This window comes from Lissotriton vulgaris, chromosome 2_1 (genome assembly GCF_964263255.1).
Source record: "Lissotriton vulgaris chromosome 2_1, aLisVul1.2, whole genome shotgun sequence".
Lineage (NCBI taxonomy): Eukaryota > Metazoa > Chordata > Amphibia > Caudata > Salamandridae > Lissotriton > Lissotriton vulgaris.
The window spans coordinates 1822921749-1822945859 of NC_141687.1; the positions used below are offsets into that span (position 1 = coordinate 1822921749).

The 24111-nt window shown below is 45.3% G+C and overlaps 1 protein-coding gene across 2 annotated transcripts in view; it reads right to left on the reverse strand.

Annotated features, from left to right (window-relative positions):
* Positions 1-420: 420 nt before the first annotated feature.
* The window catches only part of SPG11 (SPG11 vesicle trafficking associated, spatacsin), a 639585-nt gene continuing 615894 nt past the window's right edge, over positions 421-24111 (reverse strand). For both annotated transcript variants that reach the window (XM_086957913.1, XM_086957912.1), the window contains exon 41: positions 421-1026. In XM_086957913.1, the coding sequence (XP_086814039.1) occupies positions 846-1026 (181 nt within the window). In that variant the 3' untranslated portion in view covers positions 421-845. The remainder of the gene's footprint in view (positions 1027-24111) is intronic.

Genomic DNA, 24111 nt, shown 5'->3' on the forward strand with positions numbered 1-24111 from the left:
AAGGAGGAACAACCACATTTATGCTGTTTCAGCTTGAATTTTTTGCTGGCTTATGCTAGGCTGAATCTAGCACTTCTCTCAACCCAGTAAAGTGAGGAAGCAAAAGATCCTGGGACCAACTGAAAAAGTGGAAGAAACAAGCGCTTCTTAGACTCAACGCCTCTCTGCCAAACCCTCACCTATCCTGACATCAGCATGGCCCGTCTGCGACTTCACCTCTACTAACCATTTTCACCACCAGCTAGTGTCTATGTGTTCCATTCCTCTCCAGAATGCAAAACGGTAGAAAAAGTGTAAGACCACTTACCTTCATGTTTGTAATAGTCTATGCCTCTCACAAAGGTGCCTACAGACAAATAAGTTACTCAGTATGCACTATAAAGAACAAACAACAATAAAAACGCACATTTTATTGACTGATTTAGGACCACACTTATTTATTGGGTAGGCAGTCGAGCAAAAACACTAAACACTCGCTGAGGAGTGAACATACATGGACATAGTGCAATTAAGAGGTTTGTGCGGGAATGTGAAAAAGAGTACAGCTGGTGAGACCTGTATTCTTTTCTCACTTTCAACCTTGGTTCTGCAGTCTCTTACGGTTCACTACACAGGAGAAACACATGGCAAATGTTTTTGTAATACTGTAACTCGCTAGAACGGTCTCTGTCCTGCTGAAGAGTGAGGAACATTTTGATGCTGCTGAACTCACTTTAAATGCTGTGCTCTGCTGAGCCTGTTGTCACAAGCTTGACTATCTCTTCTGTTCTTCCTGCCAGTTTTACAAACATTGCAAGTCCAGGAGCAACACTGGGAGAAAAGAGAGCCTTGCTCGTATGCGATGTCTAGCAAGACAACATGTCCTTGAGGCAGCAGCCAGTCTGGGGCTCCTTAAGAAGCATGTTCACGACATCGTAGAACTTGTTCTCATATGCCAGCTGGTAGTACAGGAAGATGTCTTCACAGTAACTGAGCAGCTTCTTTAGGTTGTGAGTAGCAGAAGGAGGTGTGCTATGCTGCTGGAACCTGAAAGAGAAGAGGTAAAGTGTGTGAGAGGTCACCACGAAGGTGCAATGGGTGGGGATGAGAATGGTGACTAATAAGGGTCAATGGGTGGAAAGTGCCTATAAGGAGCAATGGGTTTACTGTAAAGTACAATGGTTGGGAAGCCAAGCCACCAGTTAAGAACAAGTTGCTCAGTGTGGCAGCTTATTTCTTAGGACCTGTTTTAGAAATGACAGACAGGTTACTCCGCTAGAAACGTGATGGTTATCCCGAATGCCTTATTACAAGTGCCTTATATCCTATGGCACTAGTAATAAAGCAGATGGGATACCCATCACGTTGTAACATAGTAGCATCCGCCAAACTGTGACTCAGGCCCTTCGTCCTAATCAAAACAAAGGAGATGCTCTGCTCCTTAACTTGTGGCACATATATTGCATACATCCCATAAGAGGCTTAGGAATTTAGTAGCAGAATAGACCTTTGTATCTAGAACTTTGAACACTGAATTTCCAGTTGGATCATTTATCACAGATTTAAGTCAAAGCACCGCGTGATTAACACGACGTGTAATATTTAGCTAAAATATATTTTCTGTCTGGTAAAAAAGCAAAGGATGATTCAGAAATCCCAGCTCTCACTTGAAATGGGAGAGCTGATCACGTGTAGGGACAAAAAAAAAATCAGATCTAGTCACAGAACCATAACATGCCTTATTATTCAAACCAGTGTACCAACATGAATAGGATTCTCATTACTTCCACAAGGAAACAAGATTTGCTCACGAGAGAGAGTAGTGTTTTCTTTTGTGTTCTCTGGAGGGAAGACATGGAAGCACCATATCCGCAGACTCGTTTGATCAACACCAAAAAGCCTTCCAGGAATTGAAAAACCCCACATAGTTTGATCAGTTTTGGGGAGGATCCAAATGGGCCACCTTGATAGCTACAAACATGCACTTGTCAGGCTCTCATCTATTTGTATAAATGTGACAGTCAGTAGTAGGCCACCAACCTGCTATCAGTATTCTGAATTCGCTGTAACCTCTTTAGACGTCCTGCCACAGATCCAAGAAACAAAGAATCACTTCAATAGGGGTAGAAGGGAAGCTCATGTCAGATGGCCAAAATGGAGTAGGGGTGCCTGCTGACAGAGGCATTAGAGCAGAACAGGATTTCATACTTAATGGCATTACATTTTAAAAAAACATCGGCGATAGCCAGCAAGCGACTGCTTGTATACCATCTTGAAAGGCAGAGCAGGGGTTAGACATTGTGCATTATCAAAAGATGCAAGCAAAAGACTATAGTGCTTTCTGTTCCATGCGCTGAGCGGAAACCAGATTGTAATGAGTCCAAGGTGGTGCGTTATTCCACAAACCTGGAAACCTGCCTTTTGATATATTTCTCCAAAATGTTCACAGGGAAAGGCAGCAACAATGTGATGGACGGCCAACATTGGCCTTTCTTACCACTGGAACAACCAGGGCCATCTTCCACTCACCCAGCACTATAGCCTTCCGAAATGGATTTATTACAGATGTTCCACTGAGGACAAATAACTACCCTTTTCTAGAGGGAAGAAGGAATTGGATCCATAGGGAAACCAGAGGAGACTGAATTTACCAAATGTAGGAACATCTCATCTGTAAGCTGTTCAAAGCTAATTCAGCCAATATCATATGCACAGGATGGGATTGGTAGGATAACTTAATTGGATATTTCAGCTGTGCTACCAAACCAGGTAAGTGAAGCTTCCATACTCTTGTACTCTTGTACTCATGTACTCGGGAGAAGTTGGATAAATCTGGTTAAATGCATGAAGGTTATGACTGTGAGCATGTGACTGAGTAACTCATCGCAGCAGTATTACAAGCACCTACCTCAGCTAATCATCAAGGTAGGGAAGACATGAATGCCTTCCCTTTGCAAATGCACAGTCACCACTGCTAGGCACTTTGGAAAAATAACCTTGGAGCCGCAGTGTCCCTGAAAGGAAGTACTTTGAACTGGCAGTGATTTCCTCTTACCACAAATCAAATGTACCATCGATGAGCAGGGTGGATGGGGATATGGAGACAGGCGTGCTTGAAATCAAGCGCTGTCATCCAGTTACCCTGCTGAAGAAGGAGGGGGGATGGCCTGCTGGGTTGTTATGCAAAAATGAAAATGTACTGATAGGATGAAATAATGAGGGGCTTCAGATCAAGGATGGGTTTGAGAAAACTGTTCTTCTTGGGAATGAGAAAGTACAGAAAGCAGATGCTGCTTCCTTGATGTTGTGAATGCACCCTCTCTCCAGCACCTTTCTGTAGGAGGGCCTGGACTTCTTCCTGAAGGAGAGAAAGGTGTTCTATGCTGAGAGTATCTGTACGGTGTGGGATGCTGTGGTGCTGGGGGTCATGTGTAGTTCAAGGCAATAACTGTGTTGGACTATGGCTAGGAGCCACCTGTCTGATGTGAATTCCCCCTAGGAAGGAAGTCGGGTGTCCTTCCCCCAACAGGTGACGCATGATGAGGGACAGGGTGAAGTTAGGCCGGACAATTAACTGTATGGAAGCGGTAGGTCCCTTGCTGGAGCCACCTCTGCCCCTAAATCGGTTGTTACCTTTGTAGGAGTGTCTATTGTACCCTCACCCGGTCTGCATGTAGTAAGCATGCATGGATTTTGCCTTCTCTGTGTCGTTTCTGATTTTCTCAAGCATCTATTCAACCCGGGACCTGAAAAGGTGCTCGGCGTCAAATGGGAGGTTGAGGAAAGCTGCTGGACCTTTGGCTCTCAGGCTTCAACCCGGAGATACAGAGCGAGGCTTGTCATCCGAGAATGGTGCTGGTATTATTGCCCATTCACCGTGCATATGGCCTCCAACGTGCAGGGAATACTAGAGTTAGAGGTGACTGTGTCCTCGGTCACTATCCCCTCCCCACAGTATCTGGACAGCTCCAGAAGGTGCGTAAGGAACTCTTGCATCTCATCCCACTGTACCGTTTCATAGCATGACAGGATAGCCATCAAACTGACTATATAACTTTGGGTTGCCACTCCAACTGCCACCCTATTGCCCACTGCATCTAGTTTCTTGCTTTTCTTGTCCGGAAGAGAAGCATGGCTAGAGGTCAGAGCGGAGGCGCGATTACAGCTGGTGCGCACTATTAGGGAGTCGGGCGGAACCAGCACTTTTATGTATTTTGGGAGAGTAGAAGAGGATTTACATTTTTTCTCAATCCTCAGGGTGACTACACTAGCTTTGACAGGCTCCTTGAAATTCTTGGGGGTTCTCTTTTGCACTGCTTGCCTTTTTTATTTTGTAACAGAAAACCACACAAATAGCTAATAACCCATGCAATGGTCCTGTGTGTCATCAGTATAAAAGCTCAGTGCCCTCCTAGGGTCTAAGCAACCTTTCAAATAGTAAAGGGGGGTGAAACAATGGCAGAGGGATCGATAGGCCCATGTGGAAGGGAGGTATGATCTATTGTGGGAACGCCGTCTGAATCTTCAGCATAAATTTGTCTAGAAAGAAGGTAATGTGGGGCTGTTGCAACAAAGGCATCTGTAGTTTACTCATGTGATGCGCTAATGTAACAGCACTGAGGAAGCCAGTTTTAGATGTCAAAAGACTTAAGGAACAGCTGTGGATAGATTAACATGTCTTGCACATGAGAATTGTCAAGACCGTTATTAGACCCCACTGAAATAGAACTAATGGTTTGGGAGGATGCATGTCTGTCTAACATTTTATAAAACGGCTACGACTGGTGACTTAAACAAAGACTGTTGATGAGGTAAATACAGAAGGGCCGAAATGGCAGACAAATACCCTTTCAATGTGCCCACAGAAAGACCTTGCTGGGATAATGAAAGAACAAACAAAATGACATTAGAAGTTTAGTTTGTAAGGGGCTGGTGTTTCGAGCACCACAACCGACAATACATTTGTCCCAGTGTCCAGCGTAGATAGACTTCGTGGTTGGATGTCTTGTTGCAAGAATGGCATCAACCACCTTGGAATTCACATTTAGCAACTGTTGACCCTATCACGGACAGTTGACATCAAAAAGGAAGGATACACAAAGCACAGTGCATGCTGTGGAGGAAAAGATAAGTTTCCTCAAGTGTTAAAAAAAAGATTTATGGGAAAAGTTGGGTGGAGCATGATCATTTATACGTAGAAGGCTCTCCTTTCAGGAGAGGTGTGGCGCAGCGGCCAGGGAGGCTAACTCCGGAGTGCAGGGCTCACCGTTCCCCAACACCAGCGGAATATCAGCTCAGCGCCATGTGACTTTGGGCAATAGGTCACTTAATCTCTCCAACTGCTCCAAGTGCCTTGAGACCCTTGGGGGTGAGTAGTTTGTGCTTTATAAATACTGGATTTTAGATTTTAGATTTAGATTTTACATTTTTGCTCTACGTATGAGGTACTCCAATCCCCTGCTCTCTAGATAGGAGACCCCACAAGTTTGGAGTCAAGAATTCTGCATGGAATTCAGTTTTCGATCTCAAAGGGTTTACCCATAAAGAGTCTTGTAAACAGACTTCTGTTTTTAATGATGTATGTATTTCCTGAAACATTTAGCATTTTTGGATTTCAAATATTTGTTTTGCTGTGAAGCACCACATACAGTATTTTGAGCCATCCAGCAATTCACATAAAACTCTGCTTCAGCATTCTGAAGCAACGTTGTCAGAAAACGATATCACTGGATAGGCCAGGAACCCAAAGAATTTGTCATAATGGTCTGCCAGGAGAGCGCCCAAGTGTGCCAGGGATTAGTCATATACAACTCACAGGGAATTTCTCATTCTTCGCATGCAGGAGACTACAACACTGCCAAAATCAAAAGATTAAACTTCTTTTTCATTACAGGTATAGTCATCATATTCTTTACAATTATTATGATTACGGAGTTCCTAGAACAAATTTGAACACCAAGTAACTTATTTTTAGTGGCGACTGATTCCAGGTTGAAGGCTTAACACTAAGCTGCTTGAGAGCCAGGTTTTCTGAGACACAGTGGGGAAACCATTGATTATTACTTCAGGGAGAATGACGGAACAGCATCCTCTAGGTCATGGAAGTGGGAAGCTTTCAAAGTGGTGCTGCGTGGATACTGTGAAGCGATGACGTACGGGATCAAGGGGACAACTACATGGCGCAGACATCCTAAAGCAAGAAGAGTTACTCCATGAGTTACAAAAAAATACAGGTGAACACCCCACCATTTAAATGGGAATCACTACTAGCCCCAATAGGGAAATTGCGGGGCTGTGATTGCTGCTCCTATCTGACCAAAGTCCATAACAAGCATGATAAAACTGGTAAGCTACTTAATAATACCTAATAAACGGGGATCACAAATACTCAGCATCAAGAATGCACGAAACAAGATGGTACATTTGCAGGTGGAAATTAATCGAGCATTTCTTGACAATTACTCACGCCAGGCAAGACGAGTGTGCACAGGCAATTCACAAATATGTCGTGTATGGAGCGTATTTTTGTGGAGGGGTGAACCCTTTCATTGGAGTCATTAAGAGGTTAGGGGAGCGCGGGGATAGGTCCCGGGCATGGACAGCCTCCCTATCGTATTTTACAAGAAATTTGTAGAACCTGGTCCCCAGGCTGACTTCATTGTTTAATGCGGCTAGAGATGCCGGAGAGCTATCACACAGTATGCGAGAGGGGTTGATAACGGCATTAACTAAACCGAGGAGAAACAGTGAGGAGGTTGGGTCGTACCATCCTCTCTCCCTGCTGAATGTCGGTTAAAAGATTGTCAGTCATATACTAACTGACAGACTATTATCCCGATTACAGATTTATCCCCACATGATAGCACCTTCCAAAACATTAGGCGACTGATTTACATAATGGATCATTCCACGCAGCTCGACACACATGCATTGGTTCTGGCGATAGATTTGGAAAAGCCTTTGACTACCTGTCCTGGGATTTCCTGTAGGTTGTGATGTCTAACATGGGCCTACCCAGTGGGTTCATCAGCTGGACTGAATTGTTATATACAAACCCAGTGGACTACGTGAAGATGGCTGCACTGTCTCAGAAAGCTATGCAGTGAGTAAGGAAAACCGGCAAGGTTGTCCCCTATCACTGATGCGGTTTGCAATGGCCTAGGTGTCGTTGGCTAATGTTCTCCGTCAGAGCTTCCTTTACCATGGACTACAGCTTAACAATGACCTAATTTATTTGTCAGTATATGCTGACGATCTGTTTTTGTATATGCATGGTGTTCCTGGCGACTAGCAGGAGGTGATCAGAGCATTGGAGCACTTTCGGGGATGAGGGTCAATTGGGCATTCCCCCATGTATATTATGGCGAGGGAACCAAGCTCGCAGCACTGGGGACCCTCTGCAGTGGGAATCCACCACAATTAAATGCCTAGGGATCTACGCTTACTGCACTGTGGACCAACATTTGGACAGCAACGTCCTGGCAGCTGTGGCCTTATTGTGCCCACCCGTCAAGTTCTGGTTAACACTGCCCTTAACCATCATGGGGAGAATAGCTCTGATAAAAATGATTTTTCTCACCAGACTTCTATATTGCTTCACTGCTAACAAAAATTGCATCCCAGGAGTTGGGTGGTGGCCTGGAATCAGGTACTGACATACCATGTATAGGGAATCAGGGGAGGATAGTTTACAGAGGGGCGATGAGGACTCGCCAAAAGAACACGCGCTTAGATGTGATATCTAGAATAGGAGTGAAAATCCACAAATGACCAGCAGATCAGCACCCACTACATACCACAGGCGGAATGGAGAAGACTAATATACTGAAAACGTATATCTACTGCGATTCCATAGATTCAGAAAGCATTACATCTTTGATCACTAGCAGGGCTGTTTAGAGTTTTTGGTTTTAGTTTATTTTTATATTATATCACAGTTTTTTCCCAGAAGATACTATAGCCCTAGAATTAGCTGTGTGTGAATGTTATGAACATTATCCTGGACGTAAAAGATCCTGGGGAGAAAGGGAGTAGACAGGACATTAAAACTCCCAAAAATATATTTTATCAAGCATTGGCATAGCCAATAGGTCTCGCCTTTGGGATCTTATAAGTGTTTAGCCAGAGATATTGACTTTGCCTATGTTTTTAAGGTGTGCTGTACAGAAGTCTGCAGCATGCTGAAAAGTTATAATAAAGAAGTGTCAGAAGCATTTTTGTTACCTTATATATGCCCAAGAAAGAATTATCTACAACTGAACGATCATATTAAACAAGCATTTGCAATGCAATAGGTCTCGCATTAGGAAAGTGTGAGATATTGGTATTGTAAATGACAATTTTTTTAAATATGTGTTGGCTTTGAAAATATATAAATTAATAGCATTGTTATTCACAAAGCCAATAGCTTACACTTTCCTAATGTGAGTCCTATTGGCTATGGCAATGCTTGTTGGTAGCAAGCAAGGACAGTGCTGTTGTGGTGCTGAGTGATGATTTGGTTGGGCTGAGTGATGTGGTGGTGTTTTTGAGTGATGTGGTGGTGTTTTTGAGTGATGTGGTGGTGTCCCTGAGTGATGTGGTGGTGTCCCTGAGTGATGTGGTGGTGTCCCTGAGTCATGTGGTGGTGTCCCTGAGTCATGTGGTGGTGTCCCTGAGTCATGTGGTGGTGTCCCTGAGTGGTGCCCCCGAGTGATGTGGTGGTGTCCCTGAGTGATGTGGTGGTGTCCCTGAGTGATGTGGTGGTGTTCCTTTTTTTTATTTAAAAAAAAAATATTTTTGTTATTATTTTTTCACAGCATTTGTTTTACCCCCAAATTATTGCAGTCAGCCTTTCAGCACAAAATACTATAATTACATAACCCAATATTATACAAAACAAATACATTCTTGCAACAGAACCCTGTAGAAAAAAGAAAAAGAAGAAATTGGCACTGCATATCACCCCCTACATCATACTACTGTTTACCCAACCCCTTCCCTGATTTGCCCGGTTTTCCATCGCGTAATAGGTTGCCACATCTCCCCTCCTGGTTTTTTCGCCCTTCTACCCTTCCTCTCATATATTGCTTTCTCCAGATTATATGAGGCTAGTAACCTTGCTATCCAAGTTTGAAATGTTGGGGGTGTCTTGTCTAGCCATGCCCGTGCAATGCTAATTCGAAATACAGCTGCCACCACAAACAAAAACTCTGTAGGGCCATCTTCACCCTCAGTCTTCACCCCCATCAGTATCAATCCATCACTTAGTTTAGTCTTAATGTCCAGTGAGCGCTCCAAAAAGTCTTTGATGGCCCTTTTCAAGGTGTGCAGTTGTGGGCATTGTGCGAACATATGTACTATGTCAGCTTCAGTTGTATTACATCTAGGACAAGTTATACCTTCCACCCCGCCCCACTGCGCTATTCTTGCCGGCGTATGGTAGAGGCAGAATAGTGTTTTGTAATGCTGTGACTGCAGCGTCGCCAAACACAACACTGATCTTCCTAAGTCGAGGGACTTCTGAAATCCATCCTGGGTGGTCCCCACCTTTTCTACCCACTTCTTTGAAATTTTTTCTCTATCATCCTTTTTGAAAACATACAGTTCTGCATGCAGCTGACGAATCGTACAATGTTCACTTTGTTCTATGTAATCCAATAACCTGCAATGTTTAAATCCTAGCGGTCCTCCCTTTTTATTCCTCAGGTAGCTCCTCACCTGTAAATACTTAAAAAAAGTGTTAGTGGGTATTTCGAATCTCCTAATGCCCCTGTCATTCCATATCCTCATGGTTCCATCCCTAAAGATATCCCCCTGGAGTGTTTCATTAGATAATAGTCTAGTGTATCTGCTAAATCTACCAACTCCCAGTTTTTTTCCTACCCCTTTCCAAATCCTACATGCAGCTTTTAGGGTTTTAAACCTGGTATGTTTAAAAAGCCTATAATCTATTGTGTTCAGAAACCAGTCAACCGCAGCCTCCCCCAGCGCAATTCTATACACATTTGTAAAGCCAGACCCACCACCTATTAATCCCTGAAAGTATTGCAAAGCTGCAGCCCAGTAATAAAGTTTAAAATCCGGTGCACCCCAACCCCCTTTTTCTCGTGTAAGTGTCATATGCCTGTAGGCCCTCCTAGTTTTCCCTTGTGCCCACACCAGTCTATTAAGAATTGCTTCTAACTTAGTAAACCAAAGTTGTTCAAAGAAAAGAGGGATGGCCATAAACAGGTAAAGAAATTTCAGTAATGTAACCATTTTAATTACGTTTATACATCCCTTTAACGTCAAATGTAGATTGTATATTCTTTCTGTGTTGTTTTTTACCTTAACTAATAATGGTTCCATGTTTATCTTCACTAATTCCTCCAAGTCTGCTGTCACCCTTACCCCCAGATACACTGCCTCCTTCACCACTCTGGGATCTGAATAGGCTGCATATTTATTCACAATAATCTGGGTTTTCTCCTTATTTATCGAGTACCCTGACAGACCCCCGAAATCTGCTGCCTCCTGCTCTATTTCTCTTATAGCCCTCCCTGGTTCCGTAGTTATCAATGCCACGTCGTCTGCGTAGGCAAGTACTTTATATTCTGCATCTTGTAACGCAACCGGCAAGATATTATTGTTACCATTTAGCCTCCTGAGTAGCGGATCTAAATATAGGGCAAAGAGTAGGGGTGATGCCGGACAGCCCTGCCTAGTTCCGAGTCTTATCCGCACCATTTTAGTGAAAGTCTTATTTATTTTCACCCTTGCCGTTGGCTGCTCATATAATACCTGTATGGCGCTAATATACCCTTTGCCTATGTCGAACCACTCCATAACATTCCACAAGAACTCCCAGGAGACCCTGTCGAACGCCTTCTCAGCATCGAGGAATATGGCTGCGACAGGGTCTCCTGCTACCTCAGCAGCATCCATTATAGTAATGAGCTGTCTAGTATGCCGAGTAGTCCCTTTCCCGGGGATAAAGCCATGCTGTGTCTTACTAACTAGCCCCTCGATAACTCTACTCAGTATTTGTGCTAATGCTTTGGCATACATTTTAGCATCCGCGTTCAGGAGGGTAATAGGTCTGTATGACCCTGGATCTAATGGGGGTTTGTCTTTTTTCAAAATCACAATAATATGTGCGCCGCCCCAGGACTGTGGCGCTAATCTATGTAACTGGGCCGGTCTAAAGGTCTCCAACATATCCTTCCCAAGCCTATCCCAGAACGTTTTATAAAACTCGGCTGGTATTCGGTCTGGCCCTGTAGCCTTTCCCCCTGGTAGATTGGTCACTGCCATTTTAAGCTCCTGCAGTGATAAAGGTAGATCTAATTTGTCTCTTTCTTCACTGTCCAATTTCTCATGTGGTATCCCTGCCAAATAATCCCTACTCCTTACTCCTATATCATCCACATTCTGGTCGTACAGTTTCTCATAAAATTCCCTGAATACCTCCTGAATCTCTTCTGTTTTATTAACGATTTCCCCTGCACTATTTCTAATTTCTTTAATTTCACCTGCTGCCAGATTTTGTCTAATTCTGATAGCCAGTAAGTGTCCTACCCTCTTGCTGTACTCATACCACTTTTCCTTCTTAGCAAGATAATTCCCTGCTGCCTTCTCCGCCAAAGCTTCCCCTGCCTCTGCTTTCTTGACTTCAATCTCCAATAAGAGGCCCTCTATGTCTAATGCATTTTGTCTTGTCACTGCCATATTCAGTTGCTCTTCTAATCTGTCCATTTCTTTTATCCACCTATCCAACCTTGTTCTCTCCATCTTACTCCTCTTTAGAGTATAGCTCAGGGTTTCCCCCCTTATCCCGGCCTTAAATGTGTCCCAAACCATATTAGCTGGAGCAGAACCTCTATTAATTTCCCAAAACTGTGCAATCCATTCATTCATCCTGTTGATATACCCTTCTTCTTTCAGCAGTCTTCTCTCAAATGACCAGATATAAGGATTGGTCCTCCCTCTATTCGCCCTCGGCATGGTCAAAACCAATATATTGTGATCCGAAATCAATCTAGGCAACTGTTCTATCTGGGTCCCGTTTAGTTTATCGTTGGACACTAGGACATAATCTAGCCTAGCAACCGTTCTATGTGGTGCTGAATAAAAAGTACTCCCTGACCCAAGTGGATTGTATTTAGCCCATACATCTGACAAAGCATTATTCTGCATCAAATTGTTTACTGCATTGCGCATTTTCCTTTTCCGCCCATCATGTCTCCCCCCTCCTATTTTCCCCAGCCCGTACAGACCATTAATATTAAAATCGCCACAAAAAATTACCGGCTCTATCCAGAGTGCAAGTTCCTGATCTAGCCATTCGAACATTTCAAGGTTATCATCATTTGGGCCATATACAGATTCAATTGGTAAATTGCCAGCATTAGTTTCCACCTCGACTATAACCCATCTCCCCTCAGGGTCCTCCTTTTTTCTTCTGAGTTTAATAACCCCTTTCTTCGATAAGATAGCCACCCCCTTTGTTCTTGTATCCTGATTTGTATTAGCCAATAGCTCGTATCCCATCTGTTCCAGTCTAAATTTTTCTTTTCCCATAATGTGCGTCTCCTGTAAACAAATCACATCTAATCTAAGCAATCTGAACATGGATGCCGCCTTCTGCCTTTTTCCTCCATCATTTAGACCACATATATTCACTGTCGCAACCCTTAGCGCCATATTTCGTTATAAGTTTTTCCTATACACTTGGCCCACTTATTCCGTTCTGTTGCATATCTTATAAGCTTCAACATCTCCTTCCAATTTGTCCTTTTATGCTGTTTTTCCCACTTGCCAAGTCCTTTCCCTCCCCCCTTCCCCCCACCCCCTTCCACCCGCTGCTACCCCTCCCCCCATTACACAGGCAAATAGGTCAATCCTGACCTATTTGTGACTGCTTGCATTGTAGTGTCGCCCTCCCTCTCCCTCCCAGTTGTTCATAGTACATAGTCCATAGTCCGAAATCCTTATCCAGTTCCACGTGGCTGCTCTTGTCCTGCAGCATTGTTAATCTTTCTTACTTCCCCCTGCGTTGCTCCGTTAGCTCTTTGAGGTACTCCCCTGCTTTTACCTCAGGGAAAAACATCCTTGTGCGGCTGCCGTTAATGATCTTAAGTTTCGCCGGGAACATCAAGTAAGCTTCTGCGCCTTGTCGCTGAAAATGGGCAATTAATTGTCTTAGACGCCAGCGCCTCTTAACAGTAACATGACAAAAGACAGGCCTCGCAAAAAAATGTAACCCCCTCAACTGTTCTCTTAGAATCCGGCCTGGCTTTTTCCATCACCTCCTGCCTTGCCAGAAAGTTGCCGAAAAACACAAGCATCGCCCTGGGCAGAGTGTCCTGGTTCCCTCCTTGCCTTTTTTTAATTGTCAATGGGAACCTATGGGCCCTTTGTACCTCATCTTCCCATTGCCACTTAGCCTCCGGGAAGGCGCCCTTTAGTAGCCTAATCACGTATCCCCTTGCGTCCTGCCCTTCCACCCCTTCCTCCAGTCCCAGAAGCCTTACGTTATTCCGTCTCTGGCGGTTCTCAAAGTCCTCCACTTTCCATTGCAGGTCTTCCACAATGTTTGTCTGTTCCAACTTAAATTTCTGCCAATCTATTACTTCGTCCTCCAATCTTCCCGTCCTTTCCTCTACCAGCTCCACTCTCCCCTCCACTTCCTCGTACTTCTTGTTCATCTTCCTTATGGAGGCTTGTATCTTTTTTGTATCATGCCTAGCTCTGCGGCTTTCTGCCCTGGCCTCTCCCTGTATTTGCTTTAGCATATTGACTAATAAATCCAGAGTAGCCTGATTCCCCATCCCATCCTTCTCACTTGCAAAGTCCTTCCCATGTGCCCCTTGCATACCCTCTTGAAAAGTACCTGCTGTGGCAGAATAATCCCATAGAAGTTTTTTTTTGTTTTTGCAAAGGAACAACGTTTTGTAGCGGACTTTTTCTTCTTCTGCACGTTTCTTACCCCAGATTCGGTGCTTTCTTCCTCCTCCTACGTTGATAAATCCGTTGTCCCCAACTCTTCTCCCTCACTGGATGAACTTGACCCCTCATTAACTGAGAAGAATTTATCCTGCGACTCTCCCTGGTTGCTCGGCAACCCTGATGTTACTCTCCACGAGAAGATCTGCTCCGCGCTGCTCCCGTCAGAGCAAACGCCATTGCTCCCCGGAGGTCCACCGGTTCGCTCCGCCGTCTGCTCTACAGTCTCGGTAGAGCTCTTTCTTCTGCCGCCGACTCCGCCCGTCACTCCTATCAGCTGCTCCTCGTCGATGTCAGCAGAGCCCTCTCAGGTACCCTTAACGGGTCCGCCAGACATGATGTGGTGGTGTCCCCGAGTGATGTGGTGGTGCCCCTGAGTGATACGGTGGTGCCCCTGAGTGATACGGTGGTGCCCCTGAGTGATGCGGTGGTGCCCCTGAGTGATGCGGTGGTGCCCCTGAGTGATGCGGTGGTGCCCCTGAGTGATGCAGTGGTGCCCCTGAGTGATGCAGTGGTGCCCCTGAGTGATGTGGTGGTGTCCCTGAGTGGTGTGGTGGTGTTCCTGAGTGATGTGGTGGTATTCCTGAGTGATGTGGTGTGTGAGGGTGAGGGTGTGTGGGGTGTGAGGGGGTGGGCGTGAGGGTGAGTGAGGGTGAGAGGGTTGTGAGGGTGTGTGATGGTGGGTGAGGGTGTGAGGGTGGGTGAGGGTGGGTGAGGGGGTGAGGGTGGGTGAGGGTGAGGGTGAGGGAGGGTGAGGGTGACGGGGTGAGGGTGATGGGGGTGATGGTGAGTGAGGATGACGGGGTGAGGAGGTGTGAGGGTGAGGGTCGAAGTAAATGGTGGCAGGGCAGAGATCATAAGACAGAAAGAAGAGACTGCGTGGTGACTGCAATGACCAGTTTCAGAATCAGGAGGGGCAGAGTCAGCACAGTCTGCGAGGGATCAACGTGTCTAGAGGCAAAGCATAGCGGATGTAGCATTGCAGCTAGCAAGTCAAGTGTTTTCAAGCTGTGTCCCTAGAGAGATGGCAACACAGCAACAGCATTTGAGGAGCAAGGCTACTGTAAACAAGCACGGTAGGCTCTCTGTATTGCTGTGGCAGGGGGGAGCGCATTCCTTTGAAGTCTGATGCGGGGGCGGGGGAGCGGCAGCTTTTGATGTCTGATGCCGAGGCACAGACTAATGGTGGTGCGCGATGTTAACGCAGGGGCAGGGGAGCGCCAGCCTTTGAAGTCTGATGCCGAGGCACAGACAAATGGTGGTGTGTTATGTGGCTGGGGATGGTGTGCACGCGCATAGATCACATGAACTGAAAGCGATCTGCAGCCGTTTTGGTAGACTTTTCTTTTCCGCTTACTATAATGTCGCAAGCGCATTGGCTCAGGCGATACCTAAAAAGTATTAACAATAAATATTGTCTTGAGATTTATTTTCCTTTTAATGCTGGCGACTTCTATGTGCCTGTCCCAATGGTTGCTTGTTATGGTCTTTTTGTTATGGAGGGCATAAATAACAAGTGGGTGAAGTTGGGAAATAGTACCTGTATAACAGTCAGGACTGCGCTTTTGAAGTGTGTGAAGCCAGACTACCCGCAGCAGAAAACCTGTGCTGCAGATTTTGAACAGCACTAAACCACCCGCTCTATAGGAAGAAAACAAAGCCTGTGTGTCTGATTAAGTAGCCATTTTTTGGAGGACAAAAGACTCACTGGCGTCATGTCAACACACACCTCCTGTTTTGCAAGTAGATACTTGTGCTTACAGTACATGCCAAGGAAGCAAAAAACACGATGGGAGTCAGAGCGCCACATGAACAGAAAGGCAACCTTCCACCCAAAACAGCACCAAATAAATCCACACCAGGCTCTGCTGCAGGGGTTGCTAACTAGGAAATGCCCAACTACTGGGGCGACAGATGAACAACCCGACAGAAGGCAAAACACAGCAGGGCATTTCTGGCAGTCACCATGCAAAAAGGCATGCTATATGAAGGGTAACACATGCTAAATCCAATGGTTGAAATGGAATTACAGAGGTGGAACTCACTGAATAGAAGTATACGTGCGTCCTATTTTAAAGTGCAGGTACTCTCCCACTAAAAGTACTGAACCCCCCCTCAAGAAGTGCAGGCACACAGCACTTGTGAGCTCCAGCCCCTTTAAAGCACTGGCTAAATCGAAAGTACAACGTGCAAGAGTAGCCTAGTGATGCTAAAACTGTGGAATGCAGGCATTGCACACAGCTGTAGCTTTCAGTGGTACAACTGGTGCAGTGGCACCAGGGTCTAGAGGCTTGAGGGCCCCCTTGAAACCTGATGATTGAAAACAGTGTCCAGGGGGGTCGTGTACTTCATGGCACTAGGGTTCATGACTCACTGCCTACTCCACTCGCAGCCCAGCCAACAAAATAAAGAGAGTAAATGTAAATAGGGAAAAAAAGTCAAAAGCTGCAGTATTCCCTGGGCCAACCCAAGCTGAACAAACTCTGCCTTACGCCTCCAACAGAAGAAATCCAGCCAGTACGTTTTTCCAAGTCCCTTCCCATAACGTGAAAATAACATGCAAAATGGCTGCTCTTAAATCTTTTTTAGGATACATCCCTAAAACAATTATTTGAAAAATGTCTCTGCCCATTTTGATGGCTTCAGAGACGCAGCAGCTATCTTTGCAGGTGACGTCACTGCTTTGGCATGAAGCGGGGCCTTTACAATAAACATACTCTGGAGGTGCGTGATCGTTGCTTGGATGTACAACCTTCGAGCAGATGATGATGAAGCGCCGAGGCTGGACTGAGAGCCCCAGGGGTAGGACTGGGTCAGAAAGAGCCTCCCCTCCCCCCTGGTCTACGCCGGCAGCAGGGTGACACTGAATGACTACAGACCCCGTTGCCAGGAGGCATATTATCCTGGGTGGGTGTGTGTGTCTGCCATTGTTTTTGTTGTTCCCTGTGGCCTCAGCCTGTGGTAGAACTCTTGCCCCTCCTGCCTCTGCTGACAGAGCCAGCACAGCACTTTCTATGTGACGCTCTGAATACACTGGTCACCATTATCACCATGATTACGGACAACACGTGCAATAGCCTAGGTACATGCTTGCCTTGGCTGCCTGCTATAGATGAACAACCGCTGTCCCTGGGACCTGGGTACAACCGCTGCCAATGACAGAGCGCAGGCCCCTCCTGCTTCCATTAACAGGGCCCAGCACCGCACTTTCTCTGTGATATTCCGAGCACACCCGTAACCATCTATACGGCTATTAATTATGTGCAGTAGCCCTGGCCTGTTCAAGACGCACAGCCAGCCTTCAACTGCCATGCCTGGGGTTAGGGTGCCACCACTGCCTGTGGTGGAGCCCGGTCCCCTCCTGACTCTGCCAGGAGAGCCCAGCCCAGAACTCCCCCGTTGAATCTCTGAACACAATCATCACCGTCATTAAAATCATTATTGTTAAACTTCATACGTCTTTCCATCAATGGCAATAAAGTATTTATTGCTCAAATCCTCTGTACCATGCTTTGGTATCAACAACGGGCAAAGGGACCCCGTACTTGTTGCCTCTGTTAAATCGATGAAAACTCGCAGGTAAATTAATCAATGAACGAGTTTTATTCTTCCGGTAAATGTCAGCTCCACGCAGACAATGGCAGCTGCTATGGTCTCCCTCTTCAAGCTCACCTCCAACTGCCTTCTCACAGAACTCAGAGGACGTCACAGCCAGCCTCGAGATTCATGATGTCACAGCAATGCGCGAGTAGCACAGTGCACAAGACTACTGCAGAATAATTATGTTACAGACCAATGTACACATAACATTCTAGCGCTTGCTAGTCTCAGCTGATTGTCTCAGGCGCACAACCTGTCTGAAACAATGGGTCATTAGGACGGAAACAGATGAAATGTGATTTCACTGTCTTCCGGCACTCAGTGCACCCACCTGGGCAATGCATTACGATGGCCTATGCCTATAACAAGAAGACTGCGAGAAAGACAAGACACTGCGAGTGTTGCGCATGCACTGCAAGGAATGCAGTTGCCATGCTGCCTGCCCCTGATAGCTTCCGAGACCCAAAGGCCATGGGAGGGAACATTTCAACAAAAGGTGGGACAAACACATGCCTTCGGCCATTTGCGTGCTTTATTTTTGAAAGACACACGCAATGGCCAATGAAATATGTGGAAGTTAACTAAATCACACGGACGAGTTTTGAGAAAGTCTGGAGTGATTCCAAGAGGCCTGCCCATAAAGCAGCGCATCCACGCTGCGCTAGGCTCAACTTAAAAAGGTACTTATTTGCTGTAGCGCTCTTCTGGTGGATACCTTACATAACCACGTTTCTTCACTTTAGGAATCTCTGTAGGTGCCAAACTGGATCTTGAAAACCTTCTACTATTTCTCCAGTATGGTGTCATCCACCTACATGGCAACTCAGTCCCATTTCTGGAAAGTATGACAAGGATTTGCTTATAGGTCCCACCCTTGCATGCTGATGCCATATTATACCATGACATTTTCTGCTGCTCTAGAAGCAGAGCATCATTAATAAACTGAGGATGGTAACATAATCTAACTTGGAACCTTATTAATTCCTAAAAGTTCACTCCACAAAACAGAGAAGCGTGTGGGTGGTAAGGACTCTGCAGCTACATCAGGAACCCCCACGGAAAGTCTAATGAAAACTTTTATTTCTAAGTGCAGATTTTTCACCTTGTGAATCAATACAAAAGGAGCAAACTATACACCAGTGAATCATGCAGGGCAAAATCAACCTCCCTGCATATCAGAGAGACTAAACAGTAATAGCTTGTAGAAGTGTGACGTTATGCCTATGGGATGGCTTCACATATGTCCAACACAGAAGCACCTCAACCAGGGCCATATTAGCTCCCTTCGTCTTGGTGAAATGAAGCAAAAGCCACCAGGAGGATAGTTCTTGGCCAAGGCATTACCAAACGTGATGTAAAGACAATTCATTGCAATAATGTTAGTTCCTGGACCACTTTTACATTTGTCGCACTGGTAAGTCTAATGAAACATTGATCATCCACCTGATACGCCTAAGTCTAATCGATGTAAAAACAGACCTGCTTAGGCTCTAGTCTGTGCAGATTCTCTTCCTTAGAAATATGAGCCTGAGACACAGATGAGGGGAGTGTGATGGACTGACCCATGTTAAAAGGCGTAACCACTTTTGGAAGAAAGGAGGCATGCATCCGAAGCACAAGTGTGTCAGGGAAAAAGGTGGCATATGGATAATGGAGTGATAATGCCTGCAACTCAGTGACACAACACACATAAGCAATGGCCATGAGAAATAAGGTCACAGAGTCAAGATCCTCAGGGTACAGCTGTGCAGAGGCTCAAAAGGAGCACATACTAGAAAAAAGATCAAATTCAGATCCCACAGCAGAATAATGAAGGAGTCGGGGAGAAACGTCTGAAAGCCCTTTTAAAAAAACGCATCACAACTGCTAACTTCAACAAAGAGGGCTGATCAGGCAAAATCACGAATGGCAAATAAGCAACCTTTAACATTGTCCACAGCAAAACCATACGAGGCTAAAGACAAAACAAACAGAACATTAGGCGGCATAGCCTATAAAGTTTTAGCCTGCTTCTCTTCACACTGGGTGACAAATTTAGATCACCAGCAAGAATAAATTGACTTTATGGAAAAACTGCAAATAACCAAAACAACATCAACCACCTCTGATGTAAAATTGAAACAGCTCAGTTGATGCTGTTCAACCTCGTTGAATGGAGTCTAGATTGTTGAGATTCAGATGCAAGACTTTGCCCTGCTGCTGGGACACCAGGTCCAGCTAAAAAGACAGCTGAAGTGGATGGTATATTCAGGAGCTCAGCTAAAGATTTTGAGAGTGAGCAAAACATGACTCTGCCTGACCTTCTTCAAGAACACTGGGATCAGCATCAGAAGGAAAAATGTGCGATAGAGGCGGAGCCCCACTGAAGATAGAAGGCGATTAAATGCGCCCCTAGGAATCCTCAAAGAGAAAACTCCAGAGAGCAAAACTCTGGACATTTGGTGTTGCTTGCAGTAGAAAGCAGATCTAAGAAGGATACACCATACTGGCTGAATATGCTCTGTGCCACCACCCGATGCAGAGGCCACTCATGATCAGCCAGATGATAACCACAGTCGGCAATGATGAAGAAGTCTGCAAGGTTACTGTTCATCTGGGAGTTCCCACATGGTTACAGCTGTTACCTCCACAGCCTCACGGCCTCCAGACAGAGGGAACGTGAACCCAATCTTTCCTGCTTTCTGCACTACCACATGGCAGTCATGTTGGCTCTCAGAAGCTGGACTGAGCTGCCCGTGATGTAAAGCATAAAAGCCCTGAGGGCCAGCCAGATGATGTGTAACTCTAAAATGTTGACGTGATGGCACTTTTCCATTGTTGATCAAAAGTTTAGATATGACGCGTCTGTCACAACTGTAAGCTCTAGGTGGGATAAGAACGGCCACCTTCTTGTTAGGTGGGAACACATACTCTGCCTTGCACACAGTATACCACAAGGTTCCACTGAAGGGCCTGCATGTGCCAAAGAGCATGGGGGAAACCAGCAGAATGCACAAAGCCAAGTGCCCAAGAATATTCATCACAGGCAAATCATGATCAAATGATTCCTCCTAAAAAACTGGAATCATTGCCTGACTTGCTGTGTGGGTGGAAATTCCTTTTGTGGCTGTGTCCAAGATAGCAGCTGAAAAAGGAATTCTCTGCACAGACTGAAGTCAGAATTTCGGTTCACTGATCAAGAACCCCAGAGGGGTCATCAATGACATTCTAGTGTTTAGATTTCTAAATGACATTCTGAGAGCAAATTGTGTCTAAAATGTCATGTCAGTAAGCAAGGAGCTATTTGCTTACTGAAATGAGTTGTAAAATTCTGCAGGTGGAACAAGATTAGCAGAGGTGAGCTCTCCCTCAAGAGCCAGTTGTCGAGGTAGAGGAATACCAAAGGGCAGGGTGGTGAATTAAAAGTATTTTTATCCCACCACAAAGAGGAGGTACTGCCTGAGGGCCAGCAGGGTTGGCACATGAAAGTGTATGCCTACGAGTGCAAAGACCCCATCCAATCCTCTGACTTGAAGACCGACAGGACCTGCTCTAGTCTCAAAATCTTTTAACTTCTCTTTCATGAGGTAGGTGTTTAAGAGTATGGGCTCCAAGACCAGCTTTAGTATCCCATCCTATCAATGAGTAACACCTCATGTCCCTTTCTGCCCCAGACACCACCTTGATCGCACACCTGGCGCATGACATCTGAACCTCGGTAGAGATGGATGATCCACCATTTTAACAAAAGCTTGGCAAACGATAGGCAGAATAACTAAAAAAAAGAAAAAGGGTGGGTGTAATCAAACCAAACAATCTGAAGGGCCCACTGGTCCAAAGTAATCGCACACCAGCTTATGAAGCAATGATGAATTCTGGCTCCGAAAGGTCTCAGGTGGCAGCCATAGGGGGAACTAGAGAGGTTTAATTTCACCCTCTACCACCAGCTCTGCTTTTGGGAGTCACAAAAGAATTGGGCTGACTTTTATACAGGTTGCCACGGTTCCCTAAGGCATAACGAAAGGCCCCTCAAGAATCCAAGTGACTTGTGATATTGCTGGTGGATCTGTCAAGCAAGAAGAGAAGTCTGAAAGAATGAACAGTACTTTTTCTATCCTTGAAGGGCTGTAGTGTGGAATATGCCTTTCACCAAACAGCATGGGCCCATTCGACAGCCCTATAAAACCTAGTTGCGCTCATCCAAGCATGCCGTCTGATTTCGGCACCAGAGACCACTGCCAAGGAAACACAGCACGTAGTATGCAGGCTGGACCTCAAAATGTGCCTTGTCACCCTGAAAATTCTGGGCAAAACCTTACAGAAATGTTACAGGATGGCAGGTAAAATCACCTATCCCAGAGGGCATGAATTTAGTGATTCAGGAGGCACACAACGTTTAATGAAAGGAGTCCAGGCAAGCTGCAGAAAGTATTTTCTTTCTCATTGAGTAATTTTTCTTGGACTTCGTGTCCTGTGGTGCTGTCAGAAATACATTTGAAAGTTCAGAAGTTGATGCAGCTTCAAAAAAGTTGGATGTCTAGGCCTATGTCGTCAAGCAATAGGGTGACTTACTGATGGGTCCAAGCAAGGTCTGAATCAGGCTGCCACGAGGGACTCAGTAAGGGCATCTTTGAATTGAAGCAAGGGCTCTGAATGTGAAGGCCCGAGTTGCAAGAGCTCTTTCAGAAGATTGGTTTGATTCTTTACTACTGAAAACTGCTGATCTATTGCCACTTCAGCTCTATGCAGTGCCACATCAAAAGAAGCACTGTCCTCCATTGGGGGGTCTACTGGTCTAATTCCATTACAGGAAATGTGCTCAGGCAAGTGACATTTTGAAGGTCAAGGGAGATGCCAGCATCAGAGTAATAAAGACAGAGCAAATTATCCACTACCTCAACTTCATCTTTGTTATGAGGAACATGCTTCAGCCAATGGAGCGCATCTGAATCCTTGAAGGCCGCTATCTGCTGACAAATTAGGGGTGCGTTGGTTACGGAACCATAACTGGGTCTCAATATGACATCAACACTATGGTTAGCCCCTTTGAGCGTTGACTGTGGGACTTCTCCCACAGTTGGGAGTGGAGTGGAGACAAAGAGTAGTGCTTGGACTTCTTTGGACTTATATTTTGAGTTAATCCTGGAAATAACCACAGACGTAGAGAGGAAAGGAGACTGGCCTGCTTCTTGTGTTCACTGCTGTACAGTTTAGCTTCCTGCTTCCTGGTGGCCTTCTCAGTCATCAGGGAGCACCTATTGCAAAACTTGGGAGTTCTGTTTGGTGTTAAGGCACCAGAGACAGTGCATGCCAGTAACCAACAAGTGCTTTTGACATGTACCATATGGTTTAAACTCTGTAGCTGTAGATGGACACATTCATGCACACCGTTGTTTAATGGATTGTGGTAAATTAAATAAAAAAAACAAAAACATAGGTGTAGAGCCCCGGGTCCACATTGTAAGGGTGATGAAAAGAAGAACCTAACATCAGTAAGCACCTGTGGCAACTAGTCGGCTCCTTACTGTCTTGTCCAGAAGCACGATGGAGTCTTAATGGAGGCTTCTGGCGCCACATGTTGGCGCACCTGAATGCCAGCAATAAGCATATTAGATACAGCCCAGTGAACAGGAAAATTTACAAGGTGAGGAACCTGTGGTTAGAAATATCTTCCAACAAAAAATATAATTGAAAATAAAGTATTCATGTTTTACAGCTGAGGTCCTCTGGCAAAAATAGGACCTCTCTGACACTTTCTCAGATGAGGCACGCATGATGGCCTGCACCAGCTGCCTCAATTCTAATCTGAAGTTAAAATTGGGAGAGCCATTCAAGAAAAGGGGAAGCAGGGCAAGTCCTGTTATGAATAGGATAGAGAACCACTAACAGAGCTAAAACCCTTCCTTTTTCATCGAGGGATCATCATAAATCAAAACTGTCAGAGTGTGAAAACGAGCAGCTCCTCTAACTCATGTGGGAAGAGGGCAAATTAGGAGAACAGTCATCCTTTGAGAAACAGAAAATAGTTACTACTACATTTCTGAAGTACAGGAAACCAGTTCCAAGGAAATCCCAATTACCAACAATGTGAATTTATTACAATCTGGAAGGAGAATGCTTTGGATTTCTAGATAACATACATTCTGGAAAAAACGAACGTTGCCTAAAAAAAGCCATCACTTCTGTCCCAAACGATATCCAAGAGGATGACAATGAAACCCCCATCATGAAGATTCAATGAAGAACGGATCCTTTAAATTGTGAGAAAACTGCATGCAAATATCCTTAAACTTTACAAGGGAGACACAACAGTCCGGAACCCAAGAGATGCTCGATCCTCTCAGTGGAAAGATAGAGGGAACTGTAGTAGGTTTTACAGGAATGTCACTGTTTTCTGACAGTGTCTCTGGATTGTGCAGGTTGTTTACGTCTAAGTTGCTGTCTGGAATATGCAGCTTGTGGTGATGCATGATAAGTCTGGTGCTGTTGGTAGGTGGGGCAAAATGACTGATAAGTCTGAAGTTGGTATCTTTGATATCCTCCAAGGAGGGAGTCGGTTCCTCATCCCTGTGCTCCGCAAAAAGGTGT